Source organism: Daucus carota, chromosome 8 (assembly GCF_001625215.2).
Source record: "Daucus carota subsp. sativus chromosome 8, DH1 v3.0, whole genome shotgun sequence".
Lineage (NCBI taxonomy): Eukaryota > Viridiplantae > Streptophyta > Magnoliopsida > Apiales > Apiaceae > Daucus > Daucus carota.
In genome coordinates this window covers 21,075,921-21,100,046 of record NC_030388.2, presented here as the reverse complement: position 1 = coordinate 21,100,046, position 24,126 = coordinate 21,075,921, and the positions used below count along the sequence as shown (strand labels likewise).

The 24,126-nt window shown below is 36.1% G+C and overlaps 4 protein-coding genes across 4 annotated transcripts; 1 reads left to right on the top strand and 3 right to left on the bottom strand.

The window, feature by feature from the left end:
- Positions 1–7,958, top strand: LOC108199288 (protein transport protein SEC16B homolog). The gene is made up of 13 exons (XM_017367051.2): positions 1–2,130; positions 2,211–2,531; positions 3,964–4,092; positions 4,180–4,302; positions 4,434–4,604; positions 4,806–4,931; positions 5,024–5,158; positions 5,297–5,424; positions 5,501–5,609; positions 5,692–6,009; positions 6,127–6,264; positions 6,410–6,705; positions 7,060–7,958. Exons 1-13 carry the CDS (start codon positions 139–141, stop codon positions 7,550–7,552), a joined length of 4,479 nt encoding a protein of 1,492 aa, XP_017222540.1. The 5' UTR covers positions 1–138; the 3' UTR covers positions 7,553–7,958.
- Positions 7,959–8,084: 126 nt separating this feature from the next.
- Positions 8,085–10,242, bottom strand: LOC108199289 (probable pectinesterase 68). Its single transcript, XM_017367052.2, has 5 exons — positions 9,846–10,242; positions 9,498–9,687; positions 9,180–9,386; positions 8,561–8,799; positions 8,085–8,420 (listed from the first exon to the last, which is right to left on the bottom strand). The coding sequence occupies exons 1-5, from the start codon at positions 10,094–10,096 to the stop codon at positions 8,264–8,266; spliced, it is 1,044 nt and encodes a 347-aa protein (XP_017222541.1). The 5' UTR covers positions 10,097–10,242; the 3' UTR covers positions 8,085–8,263.
- A 3,441-nt stretch (positions 10,243–13,683) lies between these two features.
- Positions 13,684–17,844, bottom strand: LOC108197224 (putative glucuronosyltransferase PGSIP8). The gene is made up of 5 exons (XM_017364783.2): positions 17,391–17,844; positions 15,163–15,418; positions 14,801–15,002; positions 14,484–14,631; positions 13,684–14,293 (listed from the first exon to the last, which is right to left on the bottom strand). The coding sequence occupies exons 1-5, from the start codon at positions 17,660–17,662 to the stop codon at positions 13,747–13,749; spliced, it is 1,425 nt and encodes a 474-aa protein (XP_017220272.1). The 5' UTR covers positions 17,663–17,844; the 3' UTR covers positions 13,684–13,746.
- A 373-nt stretch (positions 17,845–18,217) lies between these two features.
- On the bottom strand, positions 18,218–19,852 carry LOC108198333 (uncharacterized). Its single transcript, XM_017366090.2, has one exon. It carries the CDS (start codon positions 19,850–19,852, stop codon positions 18,218–18,220), a length of 1,635 nt encoding a protein of 544 aa, XP_017221579.2.
- Between the last annotated feature and the right edge of the window lie 4,274 nt (positions 19,853–24,126).

The window sequence follows — 24,126 nt, the reverse complement described above, 5'->3', positions numbered from 1 at the left end:
GGTGGTGAAAGTTTTGATCTTTGGGGAGTTGGGGTGGTTTTGGGGGTTCGTATTCGATTTCGAGGTTGTGGAGTTTTGGTTTTGAGGGAATTGGGGTGGTTGGATTGTGATTGATTGTTGGTGTTAGGGTTTGTTGTGATGGCTAGCAATCCTCCATTTGTGGTGGAGGATACTGATGAGGATTTCTTTGATAAATTAGTGGATGATGATGATGATTTTGATGTTAATGTTGCATCGTCATCGTCAGTTTCGAGAGTAGGTGATGGTAATTTGAGGATAGGAGATGATTTAGGCGGTGAAAATGGGAGTGGGGATTTTGATGGGAGTATAGGAGATGATTTAGGTGGTTTAAATGGGAGTGGGGGGTTTGATCGGTTTGTGAAAGCCGCGTCATTGATTTCTCCTGGGGTGTCTGTTGGGGAGTTTAAAGAAGTGAAGAGTGGTGCGCCAGTGATTTCTCCGGTGGTGTCAGCTGGGGAGTTTAAAGAAGAGAAAAGTAGTGTGCCAGTAATTTCTCCGGTGGTGTCTGTTAGGGAGTTTAAAGAAGAGAAGAGTAATGTGCCAGTGATTTCTCCGGTGGTGTCCATTGGGGAGTTTAAAGAAGAGAAGAGAAGTGTGCCGGTATCAACACTTTTGGATGGATCGGATAATGTGTTTGAATCGGATAAAGGCCTGGTGAAAAGTAGTTTGGATTTTGATGATTCTGGTAGTGGCACCAAAGGGACAGTAATGACATTGGATTCAACAAGTAATCCCGGTGGAAAGGGAAGTTCGGGTATCAAAGAGGTGCAGTGGAGTGATTTTAATTCAGATGCGCTGCAGAATGGTGGTACTGGTTTAGAGCCATATTCAGATATCTTTGGTGAATTTGGAGGTGTGAAAACCGGGGAGATTTTTAATAGTGAAGCGAATGTTATATATGGTAATGAAGAACATAAATCTGCATATACGGATGATAATCTTAATTACTCTCAATATCAAGATGACCAAGTCAACTCCGCCGAACCTGTATATAGTGCTGATGGACAGGATATGAATAGTACCGAGTATTGGGAAAGTCTATATCCAGGGTGGAAGTATGACCAGAATACAGGTCAATGGTATCAAGTTGACGGTTATGATGCAAACACAAGGGTTGAAGGGAGCTTTGACACTACAGTTCCTAGTGAAACATCAGAGGTTGCTTATCTGCAACAAACGTCTCAGTCTAGTGTGGGGACAGTATCTCAAAGCGGTACGATTGAGAGTGTTACTAACTGGAATCAGACTTCCCATGTGGGAGATGCCACCGAAATGGCGTCTAATTGGAATCAGGTAGCTCAAACAGTCAGCAGTGCTGAGAGTGTATCAAATTGGGATCAGGTCCCATCAACCAGTAATGGGTATCCTTCCCATATGTATTTTGATCCCCAGTATCCTGGTTGGTATTATGACACTGTTACTCAAGAATGGTGCTCCTTGGACACGTACATATCATCTACTCAGTCGGCTACTCAGTCTGAAAACCTTTTGAATCAAAATGGTTATGCTTCAACTGTTACTTCCCAGGGAATTAATGAGAATCTGGGCGTATATGGGCAAGCTGGTCATTATGGATCCGGAGGATATAGTAACCAAGGTCAAGAGTATAACTGGCCTGGGTCTTCCACTAATTTCAACCAGCAGGATTTGAACATGTGGCAACCGAATTCTGCTACTTCAAGTTACAGAGGATACCAACAGTTAGAGAATCAGTATGACCAAAAGACTTCTGTAAGCAACCATATTAGTCAGCAAAGTTCGTATCAGTATGAAGGAACAGTCCCATATGGTGAGAGAGCAAGTCAGAGTCATAATGAGTTTTCAAATACATTAAGGAACCAAAGCTTTGTTACTGATGAAAACTATACTCAGCAATATAATCAGCCACAAACTATGAAAGATGAACGTATGAATACCTCAAGTAATTACTATGGTAATCAGAATGTGGCAAGCTATACTCAGCAACAGTATCAGAGTTATGCTCCGGCTGTGGGGAGATCGTCAGATGGACGTCCCGCACATGCTCTAGTTTCTTTTGGCTTTGGAGGCAAACTTATTATCCTGAAAGATAACAACAATACACTCGGAAATTCATCCTATGGAGGACAGGTTAGTTTTTGCTTTAAACTTCTATATCTTAATTATCAGGGTCACAATTAATACTAAGTAATTGTTTATCATGTATGAAGGTTCCTTCAGGAGGATCGATATCTGTTCTCAACTTGATGGAAGTTGTTAGTGAAAGGCCTGACTCTTCAAACACCAGACCAGGTGTCTGTGATTACTTTAATAGTCTCTGCAGACAGTCGATTCCTGGCCCGCTGACCGGTGGGAATGTTAGTGCTAAAGAGTTGTATAGATGGACTGATGAAAGAATTGCAAACTGCCAATCTCCTGATATTGATTATAGGAAAGGAGAAGTTTTGCGGTTACTTCTCTCATTACTAAAAATAGCTCTTATGCACTATGGGAAGCTTCGTTCTGCTTTTGGCACGGACACGGTGTTGAAGGTTAGTAACTTGTCATCTCGTGTACATTAATGGTATTTTCGGCATGACTCACCGCATCTCAAGTATCAAATACTAAAACTTGAGTTACTCCCGAAGCTTTAGGCGCCTATTCAAGTCATGATTCACAACTTTCTTATTGTTTCCTGGTCATGATGTGTTACTATGATGGTTATATTTCTGGAAAATAGATAACAAAGTTATGTATCGGAAGTGTGGAGATTAGTGTTGGATGTGATCAGAGGGGAAGTATTGGAAATCAAGTTGTCCTATTTTATGTTTATTTTTCTGTTTTGTTGGAGGTCTTTTTAAATTAAAAATTGTTTGTAATATGTGGTCTATATTGCTATCAGACTTCCAATTTGAGCAGGAGTGTTAGGGCTAATCTTACCTATTTATCGATATTGGATTTGAAAATTATATTGTATTTTGTATACATATATGATTACTATGTAGTTTAAATATGAGGTTCTTGTGGTGTAATTTTTTTTTTTTTATATTGTTAATTTGGATAACGTTAACAACACTGCTCAGTGAGACTGAATATGATGCGTCATGACTCATTAGAGTTGCTACCTAAATTTATACTGCTCAGTGCTCACTAATTTCCAGATTCCATAGTATCGTCTCCACAATATAGAAACCATTATTTTTCCTGATACAAAATGAGTAGGAGAGTGGTCATTTTATTTTAATGGTTACCAAAGGTGCAATTCATTTTAGCACTTCCATGGACTTTGTCAAACATTTACGTGACACTAATTGCTTAGAGATTACGCTTTTAACAATATCTGATGTCATCGTTGAAGTGACAACTCAAGGTATTTATTTTTGGGAAACAGAACTACATTTTCTGTCCAATCTTTTAGGAACTATATTTTCTCTGCCCATTTTTTCACTTCTGTGGGAGTTGTTTATAAAAGATACTCTTAAAAGGGACTAAAAATAAATACTAAAATCTGTCTTGTAGCATAATGTTCTACGGTCTTGATGGGACTTGATACTGTATCTTCTGTGGTCAATATCGTTTTTGAAAATATAATTTTAATAGATGCCGAACACTTGAGGTTCCATAAATTGTTTAAGTTCTTTAATCTATGCACACAAGTCAAGTGCAATACAAATTACTTTAAAGGTAATGCCTCCAGGTGCTCAAGTGCATCATCTGTGTAGCACTGACAACAAAAGGAAATACGAAGGAGATGCCTTATAATTGTAGTATGAATGTGAAGGAGTTCACAGGAGTATTATACATAAATACTTCAAAATAGATGGGAAAAGGGTTATTCTTTATTACCTGTATACAGTAGTATTACATGCCGTAGGATGGTCGTGTGTCGTTCTAATATCTATATCAGAATGTTACTTTGATGATGTAATCTATGTCGTTTCATGTCTTATGTGATAAAGTTTAATCTCCATGTGACATAAATAGGGAACCGATGCTCCAGAATCAGCAGTTGCTAGACTCTTTGCGGCTGCAAAAGGAAATGGTTCAGACAGCAGCAATTACGGTGCTATTGCACACTGCTTGCAGAACTTGCCTTCTGAAGGACAGATGCGGGTATACATCATCAGAAAACTTTTACGTTATCAAATGGTGTGATTATTCCTCTGCTGATTACTAGTTTGCCACTTACATTGTGTTCAGGCAACAGCCGCAGAGGTCCAAACTCTTCTAGTTTCTGGTAGAAAGAAAGATGCTTTGTTTTGTGCACAAAAAGGACAGTTGTGGGGGCCTGCACTTGTGCTTGCTGCACAACTTGGCGATCAGGTTATTAGTATTAGTAATTTAGAATTATTGTTGATGTTACCTGCAATGGCTGCTTCACTGAGAAAATATAAAAACTCATCTCTCATATTGTTTTTTATCACTTTGTGGCGGTGGTGGGTATCCGCATGCAGTTCTATGTTGATACTGTGAAGCAAATGGCACTCCACCAGCTAATACCAGGTTCACCTTTACGTACATTATGCCTACTCATTGCTGGCCAACCAGCAGAGGTATTTTCTGTAAACAGTACAACTGATGGCAATATCTCCAATGCTACAAATGTATCTCCATTGCCAGCTCAGGTATTCTCTTGAATCCAATCTTAGAATTTTGCTTTACTAATCACTTGCAAGTGATTCTTGTGCCTTCAGTTTATAGACTTAAAAATTGCACCAGTTATAATTCAGTGAAAAAGAAACCAAACAAAATTGTACTCGGATCTAGTACACCCCTTGTCCTTTGACTTCTACTTCTTAGTCAACATGTTTTGTTATCAACTTCAGCTTGGTGCTAATGGAATGCTTGATGACTGGGAAGAGAATTTGGCTGTGATAACTGCAAATAGAACTAAAGATGACGAACTTGTCCTTATTCATCTTGGAGATTGCTTGTGGAAAGAAAGAAGTGAAGTATGTGTGGCAGCGTAGTCTTTTTGATATGATCTTTATATTCCTAAATGTTTATCGTCCTGACATTGACTTCCCTGAATGTTACGGTTTAGATAGTTGCTGCCCATATATGCTACTTAGTTGCAGAAGCAAACTTTGAGCCATATTCAGACAGTGCAAGACTTTGTCTTGTTGGTGCAGATCATTTCAAATTCCCAAGAACGTATGCTAGTCCAGAAGCTATTCAGGTACCATGTTAACAAAAAATAAACGCCTCACAGTTTCTTCTCTTTGTCAGAAGGGATGAAAAGGATTTGCTGATATATATATGCAGTATTGATCGTTCTAAGACATCTTACTAATGCTAATTTTATGTGCATGGTCAGCGGACGGAGATTTATGAATACTCAAAATTGCTTGGGAACTCCCAGTTTTTACTGCTGCCATTTCAACCATATAAGCTTGTATATGCACACATGTTGGCTGAAGTGGGAAGAGTATCAGATTCGTATAAGTATGCGCTTGACATCTTAAATTTTATGTATTCTTAAAAGTTTGCCTGTGTCAAGCTCATTGATGTATCAATTCAGGTACTGTCAAGCAGTATCGAAATCTCTGAAAACTGGTCGAGCACCCGAAGTAGAGACATGGAGACAGTTAGCATCATCTCTCGAAGAAAGGATAAAAACTCACCAACAGGTAACCTTTTTTTTTTTGCTTGTCGAGTTTTCCCTGCGTAGTTTACTTTTATGTGTCCCAGTACCTGACTTTCTCTTTGCAGGGTGGTTTCTCAACAAACTTGGCTCCTGCAAAATTAGTAGGCAAACTGCTTAATTTGTTTGATAGCACGGCTCATCGTGTTGTTGGGAGTCTACCACCTCCTGCACCATTGACCACAGCTGGTAGTGTGCAAGGCAATGAACGTTATAATCAATCCTTAGGTCCTAGGGTTTCGGCAAGTCAATCAACTATGGCAATGTCATCGTTGATTCCTTCGGCATCTATGGAGCCTATAAGTGAATGGACTGCTGATGGCAATAGAAGGACAATGCACAACAGAAGTGCATCAGAGCCAGATTTCAGTAGAACTCCTAGACAGGTTGGGTTTGTTGTAAAATAATGGGGAAAAATATACTATTACTTGCCGAATAGGGGTACATATTTCTGTTTCCTTTCATTTAAATATTGAATTAACTTGAGTCGGACCTTGATATAGGACCAGAATGACTCATCGAAAGAAGCATCATCTGCACAAGGCAAAGCATCAGTTTCTGGAGGGACATCTCGATTTGGTCGCTTTGGCTTTGGTTCACAGTTATTAACAAAAATACTGAAGCCGCGGCAAGACAAACAGGTACGTTCTAATGGTTCCTAGTATCAATTTTGTTATAGAAGAATTGATTGACTACTTCCATTTCTTTCTTTCTTTTGTGATTTGGTTAAATCTTAATTGGCTTCTCTATTGCATTGTTTTTCTAAATTTCACTGTGCATTAATAGGCCAAATTGGGTGAGACAAATAAGTTCTATTATGATGAGAAACTTAAGAGATGGGTAGAGGACGGCGTCGACCCGCCAGCAGAGGAAGCAGCCCTGCCACCACCACCTACTACTGCAACCTTTCCGAATGGAACATCAGATTACAACCTAAATAGTGCATTGAAAAGTGAAGGGTTCCGGAGTAATGGAAGCCCGGAACAAAAAAGCCCCGGTCCGGTACATAGTTCAGGAATCCCACCAATTCCACACACATCAAACCAATTTTCATCGCGCGGACGAATGGGAGTTAGATCAAGGTACATATCAATTTATCATCTTGAAAATTTTAGGCTTTTAAATTTTCCTGTTCTATAGGCTATTGTCTGAGCTGCAGAAGAGAAATACATTATAGGAGTTATATTTTTTTTATGGCGAATTTGACCTGAAAATAGATTAACTGTGTCATACTGAGTTCTCTTGGTCTGTATTATCTTGAGCATTATAAGTCTACAAGTTTGAATGCACCCGTTGTTGGGACTGATAATAATATTGTAAGTAGAAATATCAATGTCTTCCGGGACACCTAAACTTATGAAACGATAGGTTTAATGAGGAGAATTATTGCCATTTTCCATGAAATTTCCATGAAAATCAGAACACATATTTTTCAGGTATGTGGACACCTTTAACAAGGGTGGTGGAAACCAGACAAACATGTTCCAGTCGCCATCTGTGCCTTCAGCCAAGCCCAAAAGCAATGCCAACCCAAAATTTTTTGTTCCTGCACCAGTATCTGGACAGATGCTAGAGGCTGCTGCAGATGGCAACCAAGAAACCACATCAGGTGATTTATCATCCATAAGTAACATGGTTCAGTCTGCCCCGTCATCAGCAGCGAACATGCAAAGATTTGCAAGTATGGATGACATCTCAAATAAGGGAACAACTCCTGGCACCACTAATGGCTCCCACTCCCGAAGAACAGTGTCATGGGGTGGCAGCATTGGGGAATCATTTAGTCCTCCCAGTAATGATGATATAAAACCTCTTGGAGAGGTATTGGGAATACCTCCATCGTCGTTTATGCCTAATGGTCCTGCCTTAACGCCCTCATCATCAAATGGCGGAAGCTATGGGGATGATCTTCATGAAGTGGAACTTTGAGACATTAGGATGTATATATCTTGTGTTGCTCCTCCTCGCAAATGTGCAATTTCCAGCTCGACATCGCATAAGGTAGATGGTGTAAAGCCTTGAAACTGCAGAGGAGCTTGACAAGAAATTTTTGGTTATTTATTACTCTGTTGTAATACTTCATATGGCCTAGTTCTTTCTTGTATGTCTAGAAATTGGGTTTGTTATTATTTAATAGTATATGAACATCATCAGATGCTTGAGGAATCTGATGGTTATACACTATAGCAAAGGTAGCTCACTGCTGTACAGTTCATTTTTTTATATATTGAAGTGAGGATTATCCCATGCAAAAGTCAAGAAAGCAGGAATTCTTTGGGAAACTTCACAGGAAAAAACAAAATGTATACTTTCAGAAAATAAGAATTTTCTTCTCATATTGTTGACTTTGCAGAGTTGGTGCATTTTGTTGAATTTTTTCTCAATATTTGTTTTTAGATATAATAAGCTATTTTTGATTCATAAAATAAGAAGCCGGAAGCCAAATACCCCGTGATCCAAATTAAAGCAAATTCAATGCACTTTGTCATGAAATGATTTACATTGGCCTTGATGAATATATAATACAATCAAATCTGTATGGGGGATCAGTTCGGTAGCTATAAATGAATGTGCCAAATATGTAACTTGTAAAATAAATAAAAAAATTATAAAATTCGAGGCTTGTACTGGAGAATGAATCTATGCATCTGTGGGTGCAATCCAATGCCTTCCATTGACAAAACTTTTAGCAAGAAACGGATGGGCCGTCTCGTAATCCAGCTCTCTGGCCCATGATGCACCACTCACTGCTGCTGCTCCTGGCCCATAGCACTTGTACACCCCAAAAAATGCAGTCCTGCAAATGTTGTGAAAAGTACCTTTAGCTATGTTTTTTTACTTATAAGTCAAAACTAAATCTCATGCTAAACATGTTACTGAAGTGATGAGTATAATGCATTGAACATGGTATCATATTAAGTAAGGTTTGTAGAGTACTTGTTCTTGTTGCTGGCGTGGTCCCAGTCGTCCCAGCCGCCGCGAGCCACAATGCTGGCAAAATATGTGTAGGAGAAGACGATCCTCGAGTACTGCCCCATGGCGCGGCCAACGTAGAGCGGACCTGTGCCTGTGACCCTGCAATGCACAAAGGCAAAGCCAGTCTTCTCGTCCGGACAGTTCCTGTCTTGAGCTGCAATGGACCCAAATCTTGTTGCAATAGAATGCAGTTGGCAATCCTATACACAAATTTAATCAGCAATCACAATTATCAGTCAATATATTCGGACTAACATAGAATTTAGTAATTTTTATAAACCAATTATATTGGGTTGAGTTGAATTTTTGCCACTAACCCGACTAACCCAACTCGTGTTCAAATTTACTGTTACATTGCAGGTACAGTTAAGGGAATATCTAAAAAGTCCAAAAGCTTGTTCTATACTTTCAAAAATAATTTGTTTTTCTACAAAAGTTGGCCCCATGAACTGCACAAAAAGAGAGCACTTCATTTTCTTGGGAAAAATGTGGACAGAGACAGCTTTTCCACAATAAATTTCAGAATTATTATCCCCTTAGGCATGACAAAGTGGATGTAGAGATTGCATATGAACAATACCTTGTACATGGAACGACCATTGCCAAATATGAAATCAATAGAGCCTTCAATGTAACAATCCTTGAAATAGTGGCGCCCAGCGTCGTCGCAGAGAGTGTCTTGTGCCCCGTAGAATCCGCAGCCGGAGAAGAACGCCTTGTCTCCGGATATCCGAAATGCTGCAGCCTGCCATCCTTCTAGCCCGGGCATAGGTGCCGGTGCAGTATTCTGTAATGCAATTAATAAAAGTTATGTCACGATAAATTATAGACGGGACCAAATATATTATGTCCCACTCAGAAGTAGCTATGAAACACGTATAATTTAATTTTTTTTTACCTTGAAGCTTATGTTTTTGGCCGAAAAATAGGAGGCGAAGACGGTGACGGAGGCTGTTTGATAAGTACGGAGCTGTTGGCCGTCCGGTCCACGGTCACTTGCTCTGTCATGCCACTCGATTGCGGTCCGATCCCTCCCTGCTCCTTGGAATGTTATATATGGCTTTGACGCTGGTACCACAACTTTCTCTCTACAGTTCCTCGAACAATTCAAAAAAATCAAATCAAACCAAACATACACAGTATATCCCGCTAATAAATTAAAACGGTAATGCAATTACAAAGTATCACGAGTGCATGCATAAATGTGAAGTACGTGTAATCTGTTCAAATTTAAATGTATTATTACATGTAACAGCCGGCGGCAATTTTGATCAACACATTCTTTTGGTTGTAGTTGGGGATGGAGTCTACGGCAGCTTGGACGGACTTGAAGTCACCGGAGCCGTGAAGATCGACATGGATAGTGAGATTACCGGAAGGTCCGACCCATTTGTGCTTGGGCCTGGTAATGTTAAAAGTCTCTGTTGATCTGCATGCTGTCTGCAAGGAGAATAACACAAAAAATATGAGAAAAAACTGAGGTTTGAAGGAAGACATTGAATTTTTCAGAGTATTCAAGTCTCAAAAACATGTAAACTTCAATATATTCGTATATATTAATGAAAAAAATTCAGGAATCGGGACGGAATTTCTGGAAGAAGTGAACAATGTCCCGAAAGGAGGGAGGGAGGAGGGGGTGAAGTAGTGTGTGTCTGTGTGTGAGGGGTTATATATAGAGAGTGTTTTGGGCAAGGGAGGGAATAATGTAGTTGTGTTGCGAATATGTTTAAAAATAACGGTCATTTTTTTAGTCACTTTCACAAGTCACCATTTGGTCACATGAAGCCAATTAGCATTGTAGCATTTGTATTTTGGTGCTGACACTACCTAAATTCGAGATCTATCTGTATCACTTCTGCGCATGTACATCTATGTTAGTACCTTTTATAAATCGTCATGATTAAAATCCGCCGAAGATACTTGAGTTATAGTAAAATTAAGACAGGTTTGGTTCTGTAAAAAGAAAAGAAAGACAAGTGTGGTTGATGATTAATGAGCGCGTTTATTAAAATTTCTAATTTATACCGGTATTTTAATTATTAATTTTATTAAATAGAATGAGAATTCATTTTTAATTGTTGAGTAAATCATTTCTTTTACATTTTAGGGGATACCCAATCCTAGACCGTCCATTCTTATACACTTCATTTTTGATTACACGGCATACCTATTCTTATACTTTCCATTCCTATACATCTTATTCTTATTGCTCTTTTCATTCCCACTAGCGATACAACTACTTTATTAAAAACACGTAATCCCTCTGTCCCATTTTAACTGATGTTTGACTTTCTAGCACGTATATTGAGATGTAAAAAAACAATATCTACACTTAATAAAATAATTCAATTCTTATATCAAATAAAAGTCTAGGTTCTAAACTTTTATTTGATATAAATTTTATAAAAATTTATTATGTTTAGATGTGACTTTTTTAACATCTAAAAATACGTGTAAAAAAGTCAAAAGCAGTTAAAATCGGACGGAGGGAGTAATTTTTTTCTTCGAGATATCATGAAATTGATGAAGACATTTAATAAGATGTCTTACTTTAATGATGTTAGATGTGAATGCAATCTCAAAACAATTTCTTAATTTCTTTTCGAATTTTAACACAAGATGTATCTTTGGTCACGAGTTGTGAGACACCTTCCGACATCTAATACATACTCTGTTGCCGAATGAAGAGATAAATATACTATAAAGTCAATATTATTGTATGGCCCGTGATTTAATCCGAGTTGATTGATAATTAGCCAATCAAGTGATGTTTGATTGGATGATTAGCACATCACCCCTACTACTTAAATCTATACTAGCTTCTATACTCTACTCGATAACAATAAAGGTAAAATAAACTAATTATGATACTATAATGAAACTTTACAGAAAAAAGGGCTCTAATGGGAATAGAATAATATAAAACGGTTAGATGCGTGATTATGGGGTAGCAGTGACCAGTGAGCACTGCCTAGGAGGCAACATGATGGCCAAAGTATGGGTTAATTCAATTTTTAATCTGCCGTTTTAATTCTCGAATTTGTTTCAGAATATACGATAACTTGATTTAATTCAGACCGTCATGAGTGATCTCCTTAATTTTATGAAAATTATTTCAATCAATTTTCTTCAATTAAATATTAAAAATAAATCACGTCCCATTCAGTTGCATATATTATTTTTTGACACGTTTTTTCAAAATTTTAAAGTATTTTCATAATATTTTCTTTTTTGAATAACAATTTGATGTTTAAATTCTTACTTTAAAAATATTATAATATCTCAAACTATGTGCAAACAGTGGACATATGAGTCTGAGATGAGACCGAGGGAGTATCATTTTTTTCACCCCTGTGTAATTATGTGTATAAATGATCAAACGGAGACAAATTATACATGTGTAGAAAGGTAGCAGGGGGGTGCAGAGCAGAAGCAATAGGGTCCCCACTGGTGAAACTAGGGCCAACAATTTCTAACGGTTGGAAGCTCGTAAATGGAGTGGAGCTATATCTGTATACACAGACAAAAACATCATCTCTGTGCACATGTAATCATGTATGTGTGGATACCATCACCTCAGCTGTACTCTATCGCTTCCATGTTTTTCAAGAATCGATATGATTTATATCTGTTGGGCAGAATTTTTTAGTTTATTTCAAGCGTTGAATGTCAGTGGCATTTGTATGTAAATGACAGAATTAGAGTGCAGAAATCCAAGTTACAAAGTTACAAAGTGACATTTGTATAATTGTACCTGAATCTTGATTTTGAGGTTAATTATAAAAAAATATATAAATTGAGCACAGTTGGATAACTTCGTCTGTTGTTTTAGGTCCTGGGTTCGACCTGATTCACCGGAGATTCTGTTACATAAAAGTTCTAATCAATAAAAAAAATTCAATTAAATAAAAAATATATGTGCTCATGGACCCTTAGTTATATAATTTACTTTTAATGTGCCATGTAAAGTTTTTGTGTTTTTGGTGTTTGTCTTTGAATTTTTCGGGCAGGATTACATTTGACTGTTGTTTATGCGAGACACAAAACACGAGATCTTTTATTATCGAGACATGGGGACGTAGGAAGAAATACAAATGACTTGGTATTGGTTACCGTTTTAGTTTCTTGCATTATTTCTCATTCCTTACATTTATACACATAAGTTGAGGTTTTCTTGTGAAATTTTCCGGGAGCTCCGACATTTTTCTTTTTACTGTCTTTTTACGGCGAATTCAAAATAATCAGATTTTTATTAGCAAAGTTTATTAAAGGTTGGTAGTATTTTAAACGAAAGAATGAGTGAAAAGAGATCATAAACATGGTCTGCTTGGCCTCCATATTTTGACCCATAAAATCTCATCTTGGAAGCCACCCTGTACTCTCCCTTTATTCTCTCTGTGAAGTAAAATGTGTTTTTCAGCTCATTCAGATCCAGCCCATGTCAACTATCCACTGTGATTACCTTTTCTTTATTTTCACCCTTGGCCAAGTGATTACAGAGTCGCCTTAAAAACGTGATTACAGGGTTTTAACACTGAAATAATTGTAATTTGTACTTCAGTATTTGCACATTTTTAGATCCAGCAACATGAATACTCCAACTACCATTTGTCACTTTGCGATGTGCAATATGACATGTTAGTCAGTAGTTCCTCCGTTCCTTTTATTAGTCGCTTTGATTTTTTGCACGTATTTTGAAGTGCAATAAAAAATGTATTTCTACATGTTATTTTTTTAATTTTCTTTTTTTTGAATAAAAATATAAATGTTAAACTTTTATTCAGAAAAAGAAAATTTGAAAAATAATACGTAGAAGTATATTTTTTGTACATCTCAAATTACATGCACAAAGTCAAAGCGACTAATATTTAAGAACGGAGGGAGTAATAGGTATTTAATGAAATTCTGTCAAGGACCACAGTTGTAAATCTTTAATTTTAATTTTTTACCAAGATATCTTACAAATTACAATGTTGGTTGCGATTCAATAGCTTTCGAAGACTGTATTTTACTAGCTTCCGCGATTTCAGAAACCACATAACCATGCCCAGAACAGGAAAAGTAGTATAGCATATGCACAAGTCTGAAGTAAAAAAGGTATCCCTGTATATGTCAAATGTTCAACTACACAATGTGAGCTTCAAATTTCAATATAACTTGTTGAACCCAGTAGGTGGTGTTAATTCACTCAATTTTGGAAGCAAGGCTTCTCTTTCGAATGAAACTTGGACAGAATTCATAACTTTGATCAATGCTAACCACACTACAGGTGAACTACAAAATGCATATCCAAAAACGGCAGAAGCCCTGATGACTCCATCTGGGTACAAGGTACATGCCATGACCGAAAGGGCTCCGATGATCGCCATCCATGGTGTCAGTACAGGTAGCAATGGTAGCGAAAGAGCATTCACAGTGACGCATGAGAGAGCAAAAACTCCCAGCAAGTAAAGAGACCAGCCCATTATTGGGTGTATAGTGTGGGGAATTAGGAAGTATGGGATTATATAGGCTAATAAAATTGACAATGTAGCTATCAGTTTAAGGACTGTTTGGAATAAAATGATTCGCTTCTCTGTGCGGAGGTAAAAATGCTTGGAGATGCTACCAGGACGTATCATTCGAGTCAATGTGATTATGCCGAGGTAAAATATGGATTGGATTGCTATTGCATATGGCATGTCAGCTCCATACCTGTCGAAACATGAAGCATATATTAGAAAAGATCAAGACTATCCATCTTTTATAGTGAATGGATAATGTTATCACAGAATTTCACTGCCCTCCTCTACTATTATGAATTATCTACTAGTAGCTGAAATCTGGCACAAATTTGTATGCACTATAGAAGGGTTTGCTAGTATTCTCTAATACTTATGATTACCCTATAGTTTGACGTCGTTGTTGATGCCACTGCAGGCCTAGCGGCAGGACAGGCCATGACCACCAGTACCATGGTTTCAGCCAAGGAGCGCCAGGAAAGGTAATCACGCTATTTGCTCCACACGGGATGCTCCAGTGGAGCTTGAGATCTGGTGTCAATATTAAAACATGTTTTAGCAACCGCAGAACACAAAACAAGCAACACGTTTGGTTTCAATGAAGTTGTCGGTCAACTTATCAATTAAAATTGATCAGATTATGTGTGACATTGGAGTAAAGATAGACCACAGAGGTAATATTTCAGTTGTAGGTTCTTACAATAAAACGACGCATCCATTTGGTACCCCAGTGGAAGCCTGTAAGTTCCATCCAGCTTGGAGCCATCTTGCGGTGGATGAAACATTGGCTGATCAAGTAAATCTGGGAAGTAGCTTACAAGAAATCCTTGGTCTGCGCCATCCTGACTGTTTGAACCAGATTCTAACTTATTTACCATGTCCTTGAATACCTCTGTTGATGGCTGCAATTCAATCATGAAGCTCTTGGTATTTCAGTTCATGTCTATCAAAATATTGATGTGCATAATTTAAGCAATGTGTCATGTGAGTACTCTATGCATTAGGAGAGTTTTCATTCTGTTGAATACATCAAACGGAAACCAAAAGTATGTAAGATAGTACCTCCAGTACGAAAAGGCCAGTGTGAAAGATGCAGGGATTGATGAATACAGCACAGAACTGGCCACACTGGAAGAGTTCATCGGGTTTTCTGATAAAAATGTTGTCAGAATCAAGCATGACTACTCTCTCATACTGAACAAGACTCCATGCGTGAAGCTTGTTAAAGGACAACTTGAATCGTCTAGTTTTACGATAGCTTCTGTATGGATTCTTAATATTCTCAACTCTCACAACCTTCGCCCCATCCTCCTGTTCCCTGCACCATCACCACTCTGCATTAAGTATTTCGTAATAGCCTCTTATGTTGTCAAAGCCACTGTCTTAACAATTTTGCAGGTTGATGCAAAAACAAGCACACAAACGCCATTTCATAGTAGTCTAAAAGGATAATTAAGCAGCAGGAGTTGCAACAGTCAGAATCAATATCAACTGTACCACACAGTACGCAGGCAAATATTTCTTGGTTAGTTGGCAAAAAAAAATAAAAAAAATTCCTGATTTCAACTATTATATTGAGCAAGATCACTAACTAATTCCTTCTATTTACAAAATCCACTGATTCAAGTGAAACCTACAACGCAATAATACAATGGAGATGGTACATGGCAAGTGATTACGAACGACAATCTATAATGGATTTTTACCGCAGAAAGAAAAATGTCTTTTCATTATAAAATAGCGCGGATAGTTTGTTGCAACAATCAATTATCAAGGACCCGGATTCATGATATAATTTATAAACATACATGTTGAACTGCTTCTCAAGTTAAGACTGATGCAACTAATAAGCATACACCTACTACAGTAAAAGTATCTTTTTTTTTTTTTTGAAGATTGATTAATGAAGAACAAGAAGTTCTCTGCATCTTACAATCTTCAGTCTAGGCAGCAAGTTGAGAAACAAACTAACTCATTGCAACAAACTCTTACTCACTCCCATTAGGCTGGCTATTAGACATAACTTATTTCGATCTGAAACATTCTGTGCAATTGGCACACATGACCAACGGATGGTTCTTCACGGATGATCTCAGTTAAATGCGAATCGGAATTATAATTTTGCATGCTAGTGTTAGAGCATCTCCAATGGTATTGGCTATAATCGTTGGCTAAATTGGACCTGAATTTGTTGAACCCGTAAGACATTGTGTTTCAAATGGTATTGGTTATATTGGTTAGCTATAATTTAAAAATAGGATGTTATTAATATTTAGATTGTTATAAATAGTATATATTAGCTTAATATGGTAATAATTTATATATAATCAGCGGGAAATAATAAAATAAATTACGGGAGATGATGTGGGATTCACTACAGATCTGTAGTGGTTCGACAAGAGTAATTTGATTAAATGCAATAAGCACTTCATTCGCATGAATTAGGCATGTCATTTTCTACATAATCTTCGTGATTTTCAAATCAATTTAATCTTCATCTATCCTTATTCTCATCTTTTCTATTCCAAATTTTGATTTCCATTCTAATCGATAATCCAAACAACTTCGTACCAACTTAAGTCTATCAAATAATATTTTTAAATATACAATAATCTCAAGTCTCAACCATAAAATAAACTAATAATGATGATGCCGGCCAGGAATGAGCCCCAATCTCATCCATCCAACTAGATGAGACGTTGGCTTTAATCCAAACCCAAGGGACAGTAATGTCGACGGCCGCCAACATAATAAGATAGTATTAAGATAATGTACTACGTAGACTATGTACTACACTATATATTGACCTAGTCAACTCTGTATAGTTTAAGGTGTAGGAAGTTGATAACCGACAAATTCTATTTTTGGAAATACAAGTACCAATTATATGCTGATGATTATTCGCATATAAGTAAAAAATCTAAGATTTGTGACGAAAAGAAAGAAAGAAAATCTTCTGTTCGCACAAAATTGCTGTTCAGAGGTAAATTGTCAAAATATATCGAAATTACCAACAAAAAAATCCTCTAAACAGGTAAAAAAACAGAATTCACTATAAGAAAACATGGATAAGAAATTTACAGTATATTTTTCCACAAGATTAATAATAACCAGCAACAAAAAACAGAGAGCAAGAGACAGAGATAGGGAGGGAGAGAGAGGAAGAGAGAGAGGGGGGGGGAGAGGGAGAGATATGGAAGGAGAGGGAGGAAGTGAGAGAGAGAGAGAGAGAGGGAGAGGGAGAGATATGGAAGGAGAGAGAGGGAGAGGGAGAGAGAGAGATGACATACAATGCTCGAATCCAAGGGAGAGGAACATCAAGAGAAGCAATAACAACAAGATCCGCATCTACTTTAAGATCATAAAGTGAACGCAACATCACACGCATTGCCACATAAAACTCATAATCTCTCGGAGTTCCCATATACATCATCGTAGCATACGCATTCTTCCTCTTCCTCTCTCCACTCCCATTCTCCGCAACTCCACCACTCCCCTCCGCCGTCACCTTCACCACAACCACCAGCACCACCACCACCAAACTTACCACCCTCATTATCATCCCTTCAAGCTCCACAAACACATAAACAACAACAGAACCCGCGTTTATTTATATGGGCTTCTCGTTTGTTTTGGTAATAACGTATACGTGGAATTTGAACCAACCGGGTTTATATCTAAACACAGGCCTTTGGGTTTTATATATAGATACGCGGGGTAGGTACACGTTCTACTAGTGTTAATACGTACCAATTCCATAGGACATTACTATAAATTATTTGCAATTGGACCATATTAAATTGAAAACCGTGGACCGTTTCTGCAAGGAAATTACTCCTATTAAAGCTAGTGCTACTTTTAGCCTATAGTTTCAATTCAATACACGTCGCATCTTGTGGATTATCAGTATACTTATTATTTTCTTCTTTTGATCAACACGTATTGTTTGGTTGCATTTATTATCAGGAGCGGACCCAGGATTCTAAACCTAAACGAACATATACATGTAAAGCAAAACCACAAAATTCAACCATATTATTGAATAATATAGTAACATATGTAAAAAGCAAGTAATAACATACTAGTTTCATCAAAAACAAAAGAAGATTTACTCACATCATTTGAGTTGTACCCGGTGATTCTTTTGAGCGTAAAATTCATCTATCACCTCATCCACATCAATGTTTTCAGCATACTCCCTCTCAATGTTAATAAGCATAGAGTCTCTCAAATATTCTTCCTCCATTTTATTTCGAAGACCAGTCTTCATTAATTTCATAGCTGAAAAAACCCTTTCTGTAGTTGCTGTAGAAACAGGGAGTGTCAACACAAGACAAATCAACCTATAAATCAAACTGTAGTGCTCTAACTTTCCTGTATCAACCAGTCGTACACATAACTCGGAAAGAGTAGACAAATCCTGAAACTTAGTATGAGTAACCACATCAATCTTGTAGTGATCAAGTTGGAGTTTAAGATGGTACATCTCTTGTTGTCCAAAATCAACAGGATAAAAGGTAGTAACAAGTGTACAAATATTCTCGATGTCAAACAACCTAAAATTGTTCTTCGGTTCCAAAGATGTACTTAGTCTCAAAAGCTGCACAGCATCATCATTGAATCTGTAATGAAGCTCTTCCAACTGAAAATCAATTGCAGAATTAAATACATCATAATGATAATGATGCTCAACGGATATATTATCTCTTTGTCTCACAGAACGAATACCATCCATATAACGAGCATTCATATCTGGTATGTCAATGTCATATTTTTCACACACCGACATGACATAATCCAAAAGAATATCAAAACCTTCATCTCTCAAAGATTGTAACAATTCTTTTGTTGTTGCAACTAAATCCATGGCATTCAAAATATCAATTGATTTACTTTGTAAGGCTCGACAAAGCAAATCTGTAATGCCCATGATCTTATGCATCAAATGTAACACAAATACAAAGTCAAATGATTTCAATGCCTTTAAAGAACCTCTGGCTTCTCCACGCATAGAGTTCGAAGAGGTACTCAAATGTAACACAAATACAAAGTCAAATGATTTCAATGCCTTTAAAGAACCTCTGGCTTCTCCACGCATAGAGTTCGAAGAGGTACTACAATTATTAATACTTTCCAACACAATAATTATTGAACCAAACTTATCAATCAAGCTACAAACACAATAAAAGTGAGAACTCCACCTTGTTGATCCTGGTCGTTGTAAATTCCCAATCTGATTAAGTCCCCGACCAATCTCACGTTCTCCACTGGCCACAGATTTGTCAACCTCTATGCCATATGCAATCTGTAACTCCAATAAGCGTTTAGAAGAACCAGTAACTATATTCACAACATTAGACAACATTGAAAAGAATTCCCAAATAGAATCTTGTTTCTCAGCAGCCCCAACCAATGCTAGTTGTAAACGGTGAGCAAAACAATGTACGTAATAAGCATATGGACAATCTTTAAGAAACAAAGCTTGTAAACCATTAAATGCACCACGCATATTACTAGCACCATCATATCCCTGACCTCTCATATTATGAATGCTTAAGTTATTCTGTGTGAGAACATCAGAGATTTCTTTCTTAAGAGTTGATGATATTGTATCAGCCACATTAACAATATCAAAATAACCCTCCCGAATAACACCATGAACATCAACAAACCGAAGCACAATAACCATTTGTTCTTTATGTGATACATCTATGGCTTCATCAACTAAAATACAGAATTTAGAATCTCCCATCTCATCACGGATTTTATTTCTTACTTTAGAAGCAGGATATGCAAAATATCTTTTTGTACTTTTGGATAAGTATACATGCCATTTGTTGGTGCATTTTCCAAAACAACATTTGAGATATCAACACTTAGTCTACCAAAAACTTTAATCATCTCAATAAGATTACCTCTGTTACGAGAAGTTGATGATTCATCGTGACCCCGTAATGCACATGCTTGCAAAGTCAAGTATCGAACAGCCTCTATAGTAGCTCTCAAACGCGGTCTATTCTTCTTCACCTCTTCCAAAGATTGACGATTAATGACCTTGTCAATATGCCTTGTAACATTCTTCAACCCTTCAAGAGAATTCACTGCCTTTCTATGTGGGGAATTTAAGCCTCCAATATGTATCAACAAAGGACATCTCTCATTATCATTCTCTTTTCCAGTTCCTGAATCCATCAATAGTAAATGTATGTTTTGCAGATGTATCACTTTCAAATAAATAGCACGGAAAACAGAATGCTGCATCTTTAGAAACTGAATACTCTAGCCAAGGCCATGAGTTGAACCAAGATGCTTGAAATCGGCGACGTTGACTTTTATAATCAGTATGTGGATATTGATCTTTGTGTAGTTTAGGTTGAAATGCTCCCAATCTAATGTATTCACGCCTAATGTCATCACGAACATTAGGTAGATACTTCCAAATTGGACAACGAAGACCTGGGTCACGTTCAAGAGATGCAAGATCAATAGGATTAGTTGTAGCCGTATTAGTCGCAGTAGCTGGGCAGGAGCAATAGGAGGAGCACTAGGAGTAGCTGTAGGAGGAGCACTAGGAGTAGCCGTAGGAGTGGCACTAGGAGTAGCTGTGAGGGGAGCACTAGGAGTATCTCTAGGGGTTGGCACTGGGAGTAGCTGTAGGAGTGGCAGTAAGAGTAGCTGTAGGAGTTGGAGTAGCTGTAGAAAAATAGGATAACAACGTTTTCCTCTTTCGATCTTGACTCCTGCAACAAGTCAAATTTTAATAACTTAAAAAATATTTATCAAACAATATTATAGAATATTATTATAATCACTTTCATTCATTACTAATATTCCGGCCAACAATTACTAACAACTAAGAGCTTGTGTGTTGAACCACTAAGATTATTAAATTTAATTTTCTCACATGGATTCTAGCCAAAAAATTTGAAATATTATATTAGTCCTGCTTTTTGTTTAATGGGACTCACTGGCTCACACACGGCTTAAAATATTGAGGTCTAGTTTTAGGACAGCCAAGGAACACCAGACAATCAATATTCTAATGATCCTGATTAAAAGAATATCTAGATTCTTTTGTCAATATTTTAATTAATTACTCAACATTGTATTTCATATTAAATTACAATAAGAATTCAAAAAAGAGAAAGTTCATCAATTTACATTGTAGTGAGCCGAGGTAGAGAGTTGAGGAGTCGATTCAAGAAAAACAATCGTCGGATACCAAGCTTTTTCACTTTGGGGGCTTAAACTATTTTTTTTGTTCCCAGACTCTAAATTCATACACGTGGCCGTGTATGTGTATTTCTCTCTTTTGTTTTCTTAATTGATTTGAAAAGCAGCGGTCCAGAGCAATGTTTCTTGGCCCAATCTTTCTTTCTGGCCCAGTTTTTGTTATTTAAATTTATTTGGGCTGAGCCTAAACTAATATATATATAACTGGGCTGCTTATTTTATCTACCTGGGCTAGATGATATTGGGCTATAAAATGTTAAGGGAGTTACTGGACTTTGACCTGGGCGGAGACAACCCTAGCCCAGCCCATGGTCCGCCACTGTTTATTATTATGCTTTTCATGCTTAAATTAAGCATGTTTTATAAAATAATATATTTTACCTCCCGTACAAATTTACAAACTATATTTAAATATTTCAAAAAAAAAAAATTCTAATTTTTCGTATGTGTTAATTATTAGTTATATAAGGTATCGATGTTGAAAATAATTAAAAATATATCACTAAATTATTAAAAACCATATAAATAAACTATGTGTTCAACACATAAACAACTTGAATTCAACATTTTTTTGACGCATTTTGTTGACAATCATTTAAAATTAGTTTATATATATATGTGTGTGTGTGTATGTGTGTATGTATATATGTATATATATATATACATACAAATACATACATACATATATATATATATATATATATATATAAACTAATTTTTTAGTGAAAGAACTAAGGTAAACGTCTTATATAACCAATATTTATGTTTATACACCCTAACCAAATTCCAGAGATATAGTTTAAGCATCTTTATATATATATATATTCAACACAATAATAATTAGTGTTCTGCATGATGTTGAATCCCAGTTAATTAAAAATATTGAATGTATGATTTATTTATGCGTTATTATTAAAAATTGTGATGTTTCTTTCAATAATTTTCAATATATATATTTTCCATAATTAAGGAAAAACACGTTGGGAGAATTAAAAAGATTAAAAAAAAAAGTTTGTAAGATTATAATTTTAAAAAGTTTTTTTTTCCGATCCGTATGCGTGTGTGTGTCTGTGTGTTTGTATAAGAAAACAAAATTTTGTGATGAAAAGAGTTTTATGGAATTTCAGGGAATTGGTTTTTGTAAGAACTTTTTTTACAAATGAAACATATACTTGAGGGTGTTTTGATACTTATTTTATGGAAGTTATTACTTTCGGCAATTTTTTCCCCACAATTTTACATGTTTTAAAAAATAAGTATTTCATTTTGAAAAGTAAGATCAGCTAAACGACATATAAACTTGTAGTTAAACTGCACATTTTTTTTTCTTAATGTGTAATATAAATACCGATTGCGTTTATTTTTATAACTCATCGTACACTTTTGTCTTATACAAAAATATTTTCTCACACACACACATATATATATAGGGATAGGATCAAATAAAAACTTTTTTAAGTTACAAACTTACAAACTTTTTTTTTGAATTTTTTTTATTCTCCCAACCTGTCAATCCTTAGTTATTGAAAGTATTTATGTTCAAAATTATTGAAAAAACGTCACAATTTTAAAAATAACGCATAGATAAATCGTGAATTCAACACATTTGTAACTTGGGTTCAAAATTGGGTGTAGAACATTAGTTATCATTGTGTTGAAGACATTTATAGAGATGTTTAAACTATACCTCTGGGGTTTGGGTAGGGTCTAGAAATATAAATATTGGTTATATAATAGGTTTAACTTAGTTTTTACATTGAAAAATTAGTTTATGTACTTCTCCAACACAATTTTAATCGATGTTCAACAAAATATCTTAAAAACTGTTGAACTCAAGTTATATATGTGTTGAACAAAAAAAGTTTGTAAGTTTGTAAGTTTTTACCAGAACCCTCCCCTATATATATATATTGTATAAGTGATTTTCTTGCCAATACTATATAAATCCAACAAAACTTAATATGAATTAACTAATATTTTCATACCAAAATCATATTTTGCAATAAATAACGTGACACTTTTTTTACCAAAACGAGACTTACATATAATATAAAGATCTAGTAATTCACAAAAATTGAAAACTTAAATTTAATCAAAACTTGAACCGCTTTGACATATAATATCGAGCCATAAATTTGATACACACGTATTGATATGCATATAAATTTGATATGCTTTTAAATGTATTTGTCGTATATGTCCATTGTTATTTGTTATATATGTCGTAATTGAATTTTTTGATTCGTTTAAAACTAGATACACAAGACTTTATATTGCAAATTGTGTTTTAGACTTGTTATATCTTTAGTTTTAATTGTTGTGTTCCTTTCAAAGAAGTGCCATAGTTGATGACTTTTTGATCGGATATTGCGATTTTGTTTGTCATTAATTAAAGTTTGTATCATTTTGATGACTTTGTTTCGGTGCCAGACATAATCTTTTATGCCTGATTTTTTCTTTCTTTCGTCCTTTTTTTTTCTCTCCTATTTTGTTTTCTTCTTTTCCGCGGATTTCTGTCTTTCATTTGGGTTTTCATTTCAGTCATAAAAGTTTTATTGACAAAATTTTCGGGACCATCTATGCATGACCTTTGATTAGTCGGTAAACTTTTTTCAATGAAAGTTCTACTTTAAACTTAGTTCCATAAATTTTGCTTTTATTTCGAGTATTTTTTTTCAGACATCAAATTTTTTATTTAATTTATTGTGGGACATTTCGACATGCCCTCTGGTTGGATCAAAGATTTTCATGTATGAAAGAAGCTCTTCCGATATTTTTCGGTATTATTTCGGT